The 11,802-nt window shown below is 41.7% G+C and overlaps 1 protein-coding gene across 11 annotated transcripts in view; it reads right to left on the bottom strand.

Annotated features, from left to right (window-relative positions):
- The window catches only part of LOC105357747 (uncharacterized), a 28,874-nt gene that overhangs the window by 2,753 nt on the left and 14,319 nt on the right, over positions 1-11,802 (bottom strand). For 3 of the 11 annotated variants that reach the window (XR_013655681.1, XR_013655680.1, XM_078946412.1), the window contains exons 10-28: positions 11,285-11,466; positions 11,064-11,117; positions 10,875-10,919; positions 10,706-10,759; positions 10,590-10,634; positions 10,279-10,332; positions 10,144-10,188; positions 10,004-10,057; positions 9,875-9,919; positions 9,705-9,758; positions 9,507-9,614; positions 7,666-7,719; positions 7,517-7,570; positions 7,358-7,402; positions 7,214-7,267; positions 6,859-6,903; positions 6,005-6,103; positions 4,394-4,447; positions 141-233 (exon numbers count right to left, since the gene is read on the bottom strand). Coding sequence is in view for 6 of the 11 variants with exons in the window: in XM_078946412.1 (XP_078802538.1) it covers positions 141-233; positions 4,394-4,447; positions 6,005-6,103; positions 6,859-6,903; positions 7,214-7,267; positions 7,358-7,402; positions 7,517-7,570; positions 7,666-7,719; positions 9,507-9,614; positions 9,705-9,758; positions 9,875-9,919; positions 10,004-10,057; positions 10,144-10,188; positions 10,279-10,332; positions 10,590-10,634; positions 10,706-10,759; positions 10,875-10,919; positions 11,064-11,117; positions 11,285-11,466 (1,238 nt within the window). In the remaining 5 variants the exon portion in view is untranslated. Of the gene's footprint in view, positions 1-140; positions 234-3,851; positions 3,987-4,236; positions 4,448-6,004; positions 6,104-6,823; positions 6,935-7,213; positions 7,268-7,357; positions 7,403-7,516; positions 7,571-7,665; positions 7,720-9,506; positions 9,615-9,704; positions 9,759-9,874; positions 9,920-10,003; positions 10,058-10,143; positions 10,189-10,278; positions 10,333-10,589; positions 10,635-10,705; positions 10,760-10,874; positions 10,920-11,063; positions 11,118-11,284; positions 11,467-11,802 lie in introns of those variants that run through there. The other 8 variants (XM_078946414.1, XM_078946415.1, XM_078946413.1 and 5 more) reach the window with 8 other exon arrangements.

Raw genomic sequence — 11,802 nt, 5'->3', positions numbered from 1 at the left:
TCACAACTTGAATAAACTTGGTATGCATAGGACGTATTACTTCTTTTTATCCATTTCATTTGTAAAAAGTAACTTTCAAAACCTTTTATGGGTCAAACGTCTTAATAAACATTGACGTCATAATTTCTGGTGTGACTTACATAACCGGTCCCAGAGAAAGGGTCACTGAGACGGGAAAGAAGCTCACAATTCCCCTGGCAGACATTTCTTTCACGTGTCTTGGTGGCGACATCCTGCAATAGAAAAAAAACAAAAATCAAAATTCTTAGTGTACAGTGATCCCTTGATTATCGCGGGGGTTACGTTCCAAATAGAACCCGTGATAAGCAAAATCCGTGAAGTAGAAACCTTTATTTTTTTTACAATTATTATACAATGAAATACACTATTATACATTGAAAAGAAAGAACAAACCATTTAACAGGCTGAATCAATTGTTTTTTTAACAAATAAAAGTACTTTAGAAACGTTTTTTCAACAAATAACTTCTGTAGTGTGCTGTCAAATAATAATTTCAATCATCGATAAGAACAGAAGGCTTTAAATTGCGGAGATTAGCCCCGCCCACCGCGACCCGAGTGGATTAAACGGAAGAAAATTTAAAATGATTATGAAAAAAATAAAAAAGTACAGTGGGACAGATAGTGACTCCGGTCTTCTTTTTCACTGCTCTTCCTACTGAGCCGCTGCATCCTCTGCAGCGTTTTTTCCTTTTGAAGCCCGCGGTGCAGCTGCAGGTGTGTTTGTTCAGGAGAGGAACATAGTGATAGGCAGTTGTTGTCGCTCTTTTTTCTTCTTTGCTAAAGATCCTTATACACCGACATGCCACCATCGATTATGTTGGAGAACTGTAATGAACGGCTCATCAAAGGGTCCCATTCTTGAGCTACTCGCTGAGTGACTTTTTAGCCAATCAGAATGCAGAACACAATGCACAATCCAAATCCGTGAAGTAGCGAAACCGTGAAAAGTAAACCGTGACATAGCAAGGGATCACTGTATACAAATGTCTGAGTTGCATTTGTTAAAGATCAGAATGACATGTTAATCATACACTGAGTCCACTAAGCCATAATGATAGATGACCAATTCTTCTCTGTCATGTCAGCAGCCAGTACGTGAACCGGTTCTCTTCTGGTTTCATGTCAAAGCTTTGCTTCCACATTATATTCGTTTATTATTTGTTCCCCACCAGGTTCTTGGGTGAGAATGGATTCCACCAACTAAAAACACAGATGTAACACCCATCTAGGGCTGCACGATATGAGGAAAACTTGCGATATGCGATATTAGTGATCAATATTGCGATAACGATAAATTTGCGGTAAATAAACAAATAGAAAAATAAACAAAAACATCATTCCCATTTCATTGCAACAGTTTTAAAATTATACTCCAAATGACCCTCATCGACATGGTGGACAAACGTCAGGGTGGCTAACCCTGGTCCTCAAGAGCCTCAACCCTGTCTGTTTTCCAATTCTCCCTAGACTGCTCGATGATGATAACCAAAATCAGGTGTGTTCAGTCAATCAGGATGTGAAATCACTTGAGTCAGCCAATCAACAGCAAGCTGGTTAAGGAGAGCTGGAAAACAGGCAGGGTTGAGGCTCTTCAGGACCAGGGTTAACATAATAGGCCTCCATCTGATTGGTCAACAATGGGAAGGCGTCCATCTGATTGGTCAAAGCATAAAGGGATTTATTTGATTCATTAAATGCTTCAAGCTGCTAGAAGATTGTTTTAACACATTTTGGGTTTGCGATTTATTGCGATATTTGCCGTCTTTTGCGATATGCATATTGCAGAGCTGGATATTGCGATAACGATAAATTTGCGGTATATTGTGCAGGCCTACACCCATCCCATGTAACTAAATGAATATACACACACACACAGTTAAAAGAAATATATATATACAGTGTCGGAGGTGTGGGAAGAAATGAGGATGCCTGATATTAGCCAACTTGTAATTTGTGTTTTCTCAGCAAACGATTGTGGTAATTCTCCTCGTTTCAAGCATCTCAGTTGAAATCTAGCAAGTATGTAGTTGCTCTGTGGCCTGCTGTAGCCTTCAAGTTTCTTAAACACTGGGTTTAAGTTAGTTTAAGTTTGTCATCCTCACTTGCAAAAATAGCTGTTTTGTATATTTCCAAGCCTTTATCTCCAATCCATAACAAAAGCAGTCTCACCTCCTTGTCTTCTTCTGTGTCGGAAAGTGGGCCCCTCAAATGAGTTCACATTTTTGTTTGAAGAGCTTGAATCTTTTGTGTACGTCAACAGGACTAGTCCAGTCCATACGTGGAGGTTGGAATCTTTCAGCCATCTCAGAATCCGCAAAAATGTATTCACTGTGTCAAGGCATAATCCATCCAGGAATTAGTCTTGTCCGGTATGCTAATTAGCTAGCGTCGTATCTTGCGCTGGTCCAAATACGTTTCAGACGGCGGTTTAGGTAGGCACGTCCTTGTGAAGATTATATCCCACTTCTGACACCATGTCGGAGGTGTGGGAAGAATTGAATATTCCTGATATCAGCCCACTTGTAATTTTTATTTTCTCAGCAAAACGATCACTGCACACTGGCAATATGGAACAGTCAAAGAGAGTCTTGAACAGATTATACTGAGCGTAAAATAAAGCATCTGGTGTCTCACACTGCCATCTAGTGGAATATAAAAGAAGTGCTTTGACCAACAACAAGTATGTTGTCTCCTTACATTTTTACTCTTAACTTTATAATACTATGACATACAGTTTACGGTTAACCAAGGAGAGGTGGGGGGGAAAAAGTTCCTTACACTGAAAAAAAGGGTTTGTTCAGAGACAGTTTTATTGCATTTTTGTTTTTTATTAATTTCAGATTTAAAATATAAACTGATCTCTTTATGAAACGTATTGAATAATGGTTTGGTTTTTAAGAATCTGCTCTTATGAATGAAAAATTTCCCAAAAATTAATAAAGTATTGAATGTCAAATCAAACTTTAGAAAAAATATTCAATGATAAATTAGCTTTATTTATTGAAAAACATAAAATTATAAATGAAAACCAATATGGTTTTTGAGAAAATAAATCAACCTCATTGTTATCTTTGATGCTGTGGAGGAAATCACAAATGCTTTGGACAAAAAGAAATATGCAGCTGGAAGTTTCATTGACTAAAAAAAGCATTTGATACTCTCAATCATGAGGACTAGCACTAACTTGGGTCAAAAGCTATTTAACGGTAAGAAAACGATTTGTCAGGATTGATGAATACACATCAGAAACCAAAGAGATAATTTGTGGTGTCCCACAAGGATCAATTCTGGGCCCGCTGCTATTCGATATTTACATAAATGATATATTCAATGTTTCAAAGCTTATGAAACTCATAGCATTTGCTGATGACACAAATATATTCTATTCTACAGACAACCATAGGGAACTTATCAATGTGGTAAACACAGAGTTAACCCTCCTGTTATGTTGCGGGTCAAATTGACCCGATCAAGGAAAAATAGTTAAAAGTATTTTTTCAGCATGAAACTTCTTCTGCTTGCCTTAATTAGTGTAATCAACATAAATTATGAATTTGGTTCATCTCACATATTTGCAACCCCCCCCCCCCCCCCCTGCATGTTTATATCACATAGATACTGTTCAGGTCAATTTGACCCGGCAGTCAAACTGGAGATACAAGGATGTCTTATTATAAGTTGTATTGTTTTCCTGCAGCTGTGAGACATATTTCACCCCAATCACACACGTAGACACACACACACACAAACACACACACACATGTGCATAGGTGTTATGACTTTTGACAGGAACCATTTATGTTCTCGCAGGAAAACTCAACCCACATTCAGTGGACACTCAACAAGGGAAGGGCAAAACATATAAAAGATTCTCTGCATGGGAGTCCTTCCAACATTACACTCTGTCAGGCAGACCTTTAGAAAATGAGCAGCAGAAGCAGAACGATGACAGTCCAGGAGGCTCTGGAAGTAATCAATGATCATGATCAGAAGACTATCTTGAGCTAAATTTTGATTCTAATGATTCTCATTTTGAACCAGATGAGAAAATTTGCTATTCCTGTTCCTCCAAGCAAGACATTCATATTAAAGAATGGTGAAGTACATTGGTCTTCATCCCCAAATATGCGACAGACAAACCTGTCTGCAGAAAACATAATAAAGACAGTGCCAGGGCCCACCAGGATGGCAGTGACTCATGTGACCATGTCAATTCAATTCAATTTAATTTTATTTGTATAGCCCAAATTCACAACAACAGTCGTCTCAATGGGCTTCGTATCAGTAATTGAAAAAGTAAAACATAAAATCGCGGTGATTTGACAACTGATGCTCATCTGGTTCCTGCTGCTGAAGGTAACTGGAGCTACCTTATCGCCTTCAACACCAACAGCTCCAGTCAGTCCTTTCATTCCATCTTCACCCTGTGGAAACAAAGTGAAACGGATATTTACAATTTATCTTGAAGATCTGCTGCTCAGAAGAAGCATTTCCATCTGAGGCAATTGTTTTCATTTGATCTTTTGATCCTTATGGAGCATCTTCTCTAACGAAGGCGAGAGAAATGAACCCGACATGGTTTGTTCCTGCTCTTCCTCTAAAAAAGAGCCAAATGCTGCAGACAGACAGTCTGGATCATCACCCCACCACCAGACCTGGTGACCCGAGCTGAGACTAGAGCTGATCTGATGACTAACCGAGACTGTGGCGAACCGGAATGAAAGACACTTTCTGTTTGCCTCTCAGTCTGTCAGCGCCCATCACAAGGGGACTCTTGTCAGCCAGGAAATTAGCAACACTCCTTTAATTATTATTAAAACGTTTCCTCTTTAAAAGCAACATTTTTCATGTCTGTAGAAAACAAGCGACTGACAAAAGCCAAGAGGGAAGAACCAGCATTTTTATGCATTACTGCTCTGTAGAGTAAAGTTTATCCAAATCATGACGGCATGGAGTGGTTTGCTCCGGGTCAACAGCTGATTTATCTGGTTTTTGTGGTTGCTTTCGTCATTGAGGGACCACAGATCGATGGAAGATTAAGAAAAGAATCTGTTTTTGTCATTATCGGTAGGCGGGACAGACCCAGACGCTGAAACCCAGAATGATCACAAGAGTGGCTAGGTTGGTAATTGAGTTTTAATGTCAATATTGTCTTGGCTGTAAGATGATCCTTGGCGAGAGCGTGGCTCGTGATGTGGCTGGAGGCAGAGCAGCGGCAGAGCGTCTCCGGAATTCGTCGTGGCAGCAGGTAAACAGCTGAGGTTTTCCACACAGGTGACCGTCGTGATGAATCTATTAAGGGTAACCATCTGGCATCGAATGAATGGACTGGATCTCCTTAAGAGCAGACGGGTTGATGAAGGTGAAGTGGTCACATTTCTTGGGGGATTGTGGGACATTTCTTTAAAGTGGGCAGAAAATTCAATTCAATTCAAAAGATTCAAGTGCATAATTGACATTTAGTAAACAGAAAGCTTTTAGGAAAAAACTGTTCCTAGGTCTGTTGGTATAGGTCTGTAACGTCTGACAGAAAGCGGCGGATAGAAAAGGTGAAACCAGGGTGACTGCTGTCCTTCAGAATGTTCCTCGCTCAGTGAGGATGGACTTCCCTGCGAAGACTCATATTCCTTATGGTTCCATGGGTTTCCATGGGTAACAGGGTTTTTGTTGTCGTCAGTTTACCAACAAGCTTTCTTAATTCTAGATTCAATTAAAAGACTGATCATCTCTGACGTCACCCATAGGAACATAAAGTTTATTTTTGGTGGACTGTTAACAGAAACTCTTCCAGCCGAAGCCTGCCTCTAGTGGTAAAAAGAGGGAACTGCAGCATTGAAAACTTCAGAAACTGAATATGGGGGTTTGGGCTAAACCAAGATCATCTTCCTGGGAAACAATGATGCTCCTAAGCCCTCTATGCAGCTTTTATGGAGCTACTGATGATAAATGCAGAGATTCAATGATAATTCATATTTACTCACGAGATAGCCCGGAGGACCGGCTGGACCTCTTGGCCCTCCGTCTCCTGGAGGACCAGTTGGCCCAATCTCACCCCACGGTCCAATGCCACCCTGTACACCCTGTAGAAAAAGAGGCATTAGATGGGCTAAAACTAAACATAACGTACACAAATAATGCTTTAAGATGGGAGGTTTTAGATTTTAATTCTCCATTTTTGCTGCATCGGTTTAACCCTTTCATGCTGTGGGTTACTATTTCACAGCGTGCTAATAAAGCCAGGATTCCACTTCACTGAGCATCATTTTGAAGGAAAAACACTGAAACATCTTTTTATCTTATGGACATGAAAGATTCAAGGTAGTTTCCTTTTTTATTGTTTTTTTATTGTGTTTTCGTGCATACAGCCAAAGCTTTGTCTTCTCTTTAAAGATCTTTGCCTCCATGTTTGAAAGGTTGTAGAAACAGTTACCGGTAGCTGCTTTACCTCAATATAAACAAAAAGCCTTTAAATATTTGAACAGGCTTTTTAGGCTTGTATGGATCCTGTCAGAATCCAAAAATGAGTTTGCGTCCTCAAAAAAAGGCCGTTTTTTGTGTCTTGAGGGATTTCGGAAATGGTTTTCTAATTTTTGGCTGATTGGGTCACAGTTGTGGCGTCTTCAAAGCTCTGTTAGAAATGTGTGGTTTTTGACAACGAGGCCCTCCACTGCAAACAAACACTGCTGCTGTTGAAAACTGCAGACACACATTACCATCATCCACACTTCCAAAAGCAAATTAAAAAAAGAAGCAAAAACCTTTGTTTTTTAATATTGAAAATCATTGTAATTTAGTTTTACTGTTTGGAGCAGAGAAATGGTCCCAATCATCTTACAGGAGGTCCTCTGTATCCTTTCGGTCCAGGTGAGCCCATCTCACCCTAAAGCACAAATTGCAGGAGCATGACTGCACTGAAAGAATAAAAAAAACTATATGGGCTGAGGAAGGTTTTTTTTATATTTGAATCCTGTTACTCCTGGGTGGCCGGCCAAACCCTGACCCAACACCACACAGACACAATGAACTTAATGAAGCAAACTGTTAAGCATGTATACTCAACAGCCATTAAAATGATTTGAAATCTTACTATGTTCAAAGACACAGCTAAATCTGTGTCTGTGTATCCTTGGTTTTATGTCTTAAATGTATTGAAACACATCATAGAAAAAGCAATGCAGCCAGACAGAAACCTTAGTACCATATTCTCCTTCAAGCCCCGCCTCTCCTGATTTCCCGCTCTCTCCCTGCAAACAGAAAACATCACCAAATTGCTGTCAGACAGTATCCAGTTCTAATATTAAACACACCTCACATATATTCATGTGCATACTCACAATGGGACCAGGCAGTCCAGAAAATCCTTCTCTACCTTCTCGACCCTGAACGCAACAAAGACTTTTTATCCTAAAGTCCATTTCCAGTTTGATTTTTTTTTTGAACTTTCATGAAGACTATCACTCGCATCACTGAAGTTTGTAAAGTAAAAGGTCTACCTTGTCACCTCGAGGGCCAGGATTTCCTCCGACACCAGTTGGTCCTTGACCTCCCTGCATCAGAGCACATACAGATCATCAAGTGTGCACAAACACATATTATGTCATTTTGCAGTTTGCGATGTGTGTGTCCATTTTCACTAAATTACCTTTGGTCCTTTGTCTCCCTGCTTTCCTTGCTCCCCCATGGTGCCGTCAAATCCCTGCCACAATGAAATGGAAAAATTGCAGTGCCTAAAATCTGCAAATCTTAAGACAGATCCCAAAAAATATTTTGATTTGAAAAAGAAACTCACGCATATATAATATAAAAATAAAGCTTAGCCTCAAGTACAAAAGGGGTTTATTCAAATGTACACCTCGTGTGTCAAAAGCTACTGTTGTAACAGTAAAATCTGTCTCACACCACCCTCGGAAATACGCGAGGGTACCCCCCCCCCTCTCACTATCACCCCCCCTTTCTCTAACATCCCTCTCTTCTTCCCTTCTTTCCTTTTCCGTCCGGTCCAACACCAGAAATTTTCAAATATGGTTGAAATTAATAAAGTTGGGCCTCAATTACAAAAGGGGTTTATTCAGACATACCTCTGGTTTGTCAGAAGATTCATAACCCCTCTTGTTAAAGTAAAATATGTCCAACACAAGAGGCCCTCAGCTCTCATCTGCCTGCCCAGCTGTTGGACAGGACAAGTTATAAAAAAAAAAAAAAAAAAAAGGGATGGAAATAAAATGCCCCATCACAATGCGTAATGAATCACAATGGCTGATCTTGCTCTCTTAGAAGATGTGGCAAATGGAAGAATTCGGAGTGAACGCATCTTTAGACAGCAAGAAGACTTGCTGGCAAACGAGGACGAGTGGCTTATGAGCCGGTTCCCACTTCCTCGAGACATCCTGTTGGACCTCTGCGGGCTTTTGGTGGTGTGTCACCTGGTGCTTCTGGCACGTCGGTGTCCCCCTGCGCCTCAGTCACCACTCCACTTAAAAGGGATTACCCAATTATTGCCACCAGTCTGTCATCAAGAGGGGTCAGCTCCGGTGCCCCCCCCCCCAAGCGCCAGACGTTTTTTCGCCTCGACTTTGATGTCCGACCATTTCTTTTTTATTTCGGCCACGGTCCAAGGTTGTGAGGCTACAGCATTTACGGCGTCTGCCACCGTTTGCCGCTCACGTGCCTTTTTGGCATTAGTAATGCCCACACTGTGCCCTCCAAACAACACTTTTCTCCTCTTTTCCACCTCGCCAACGATAACTTCTACTTCACATTGAGTGAAGTTACGTTTTTTTCATTTCCTCTCTGTGTTTGCCATGGTTTCGCAATCAATGAATATTAATTTGTGGGCGTTTCACGGACTATTTATGGGCAACTATGGGCGTGTCATGAAGCCGCAAAAGCTGCGCTGCATTTAGAATTGGTTGTGATTTATTAAGGGAAAGATGCGTAGGATGTGCGTGCGCACGGTTTTATAAATCCGAATATTTCTGTGCGTACGCACGTCCTATGTTTCATCCGTACGCCACTTCTGACGCAAATCCTACGCAAAGTTTTATAAATGAGGCCCCTGGTCAGTCATATATCGGAACAGTGGTGTGAAGGAAAAAGCCTGGAGCAAGACTTACAAGATGCGCACCGCTTGACATTTTGCAGAGCTTCTGTCAGAGCTCATGACCAAAGTTCAACATAGATCGACCGGCAAATTGAGAGCTTCGCTTTGTGGCTCAGCTTTGTCTTCACCACAACGGACCAGTACAGCAACCTCTTAACGGCGGACGCTGCTCCAATCCGTCAGTGGATCTCCTCCCTCCGGTCTTCCCTCACTCATGAAAATGATATATTTAAACTTCTCCACCTGGGGAGGGGCACTCGACCCACCCAGAGAGGGAAAAACTACCTTTCTCCAGTCAAGAAACATGGCCTCAGATTAAAAAAAAAATGTTGCTAATTTGATGTGGAAACCATAATTTAAAATTTAAAGTTCATTTCTCTCACAGTGGGTCCTGGAAGTCCTGGTGGCCCCTTTGGCGCTGCCAGTCCCTGCAACCCGGTTGGCCCTGGACGCCCCTTAGGTCCCTGTGTTCCTGGAGGACCTGGCAGTCCCTATGGTAATAACAACTTTCAAAGATGTATTAATCTGGATAAATTATTCAACGTTGGAAAAGAGAGACCACACAGATGGAACAAACCCACCTGGTCCCCCTTAAACCCTGGGTCGCCGTTCTCCCCTCGTCTGGCTGTGGCTCCCTGGGAGAGACATTCAGAGCTGAACACCATCTACCATCAGGAGTAGTCATTTTGTCCAGGTATGATCAATGATGCAACCATTTCAGGAGTAATTCAATGGTTTTAAGCAATCTTACGGGATCACCTGAGGGTCCAGGCTTTCCAGGGTTTCCAATGACCCCCTCATCAAAAGACAAGAACAAAGAAAGACTCATTTAAGCAGAGATGACCACCAGTTTTGATCTGCTCTCAATGTTTTAACTTACATTTAAACCAGGAGGACCAGGCTCTCCAATTTCACCTTCATCGCCCATTTCCCCCTGACAGACATGCAGATTGACTTATACTATATCATTTTCCTCTTGTATTTTCTTTTAATTTCCACTTTGCTTTTCAGCACACTCACAGGATCGCCTTTGGGACCTTTTGATCCCTGTTGTCCAGGATCACCCTGTGCAGGAATTTCTCAAACGATTATTCAAATATTCAGAGTTGAGTTAAAGACTGAGCCGATAGTCCTCAGCACGTCTGAGTTTATTACCTGAGGGCCGAGGACACCAGGAAACCCCAAAGCTCCACGGGGACCACGCTCCCCCTGAGCAATCAAAGCAAATCAAATGAAAAAGAAAATCAAATCAAATTATTATTGTAGAGCACTTTTCTGACTGACATAACTCAAAGTGCTAAACAAAAATACATTTTCCAATTTTAAAAAGAAAGACAAAAAATGACAAAAACCCACACACAACATAATCATGCATCAAATGATTCAAAAATATGATATGCAGTTGTTTGTTTTAGGTCAAACAGTCGATCAGTGACTCAAGAGAAAGCAGGTCATTGTCCCCTCACCTGTGGTCCAGTGGCTCCTCTGACCCCCGATGGCCCCTGATGACCCTGGCAGCATCACATTTAGTTACCATTTCTCTTAAGCATTGATTGCATTTTTGAACTAGTCCTTCACTTACTGGAGGCCCTTTAATTCCCAAAAACCCCTTTACCCCCAGGGGGCCCAGTTTGCCCTGAGGAGCAAACACACTGATTAACACCCCCCCCCACACACACCCCCACTTTTGCTGACGTAATTGTACTTTTGTCAAATGTTACACATGGATTGAATGTAGCGATGGAGCTTACAGGAGGGCCTGGTGGACCCGTGAAACCAGGAGAGCCAATCTCGCCCTGAAAACCATCAGTGTTTGTTATCTTAGCGTCAATCTTTATTTTTCTACTTGTTCTGTTTAATCTGTTTACTTCTGTGTCATTTTAAACTCTCGTCTACAGTAGCTGAGCAAAAGGTTAGCCACTGAACTGCTGGACACAAACCGTTGGTCCTGATGGTCCTGGAAAACCACGAGGACCTCTTGCTCCGTGCACCCCCTAAAAAATAAATAAATGATGCACCGCATCAAGAATGTGGAGCTTGTTCATGGTTTGGCTTTAGAAAATTAGATATCTATCAGACTAAAAGGTTTTGTGTGCATGAAGCATTAGTTAATGAAATTATGGAGACAGAACTAAGATGGAGGACAATCGTCTGCATTTACCGAGTAGCCAGGAATCCCTGCAAAGCCCCGAGCTCCTTTATTCCCCTTCACACACAAACACAAATGAATGAGAGTCACACAGAGATGCCCTGTTTGGGGTAAACCCCATAGGATCCTTTGTTTCTGACCTTGTATCCTGTTTGTCCTCTGCTCCCTTGAGGTCCTGCCTCTCCCCGAAATCCCTAAAAGAACGGCCGTATTTGGAGGTGAAGTTTAGTCAGAAATGGACCGAAGACGTCTTTGGACCAACTGGAGTGTAGAATCGACTGAAATAATGCTTTTATGTATAAGTTTGGTAACTTTCAGGGACATTTTGACCCCTTCCTAATGCTTTTCTGCTTGCAGCTACAGACCTGCCACTTTCTGTCTGTTCCTTAAGAGAAACATTATTTTGCTCCAGCACTCTGATGGTGAACTCATTTTCTGTATAACCTAAATTACTCGGCCGGCTGGGGGGGGGGTAACTGCATGGCGGCGGGGGGAGGGAGGGTAACCAGATGATTGTGAGTATGTGTGCG

The sequence above is a fragment of the Oryzias latipes genome, chromosome 4, assembly GCF_053564925.1.
Source record: "Oryzias latipes strain Hd-rR chromosome 4, Olatipes_Hd-rR_3.1".
In the NCBI taxonomy this organism is placed as follows: Eukaryota; Metazoa; Chordata; class Actinopteri; order Beloniformes; family Adrianichthyidae; genus Oryzias; species Oryzias latipes.
The sequence above is the reverse complement of the archived record's forward strand: the minus strand, read 5'-3'. Positions and strand labels throughout refer to the sequence as shown.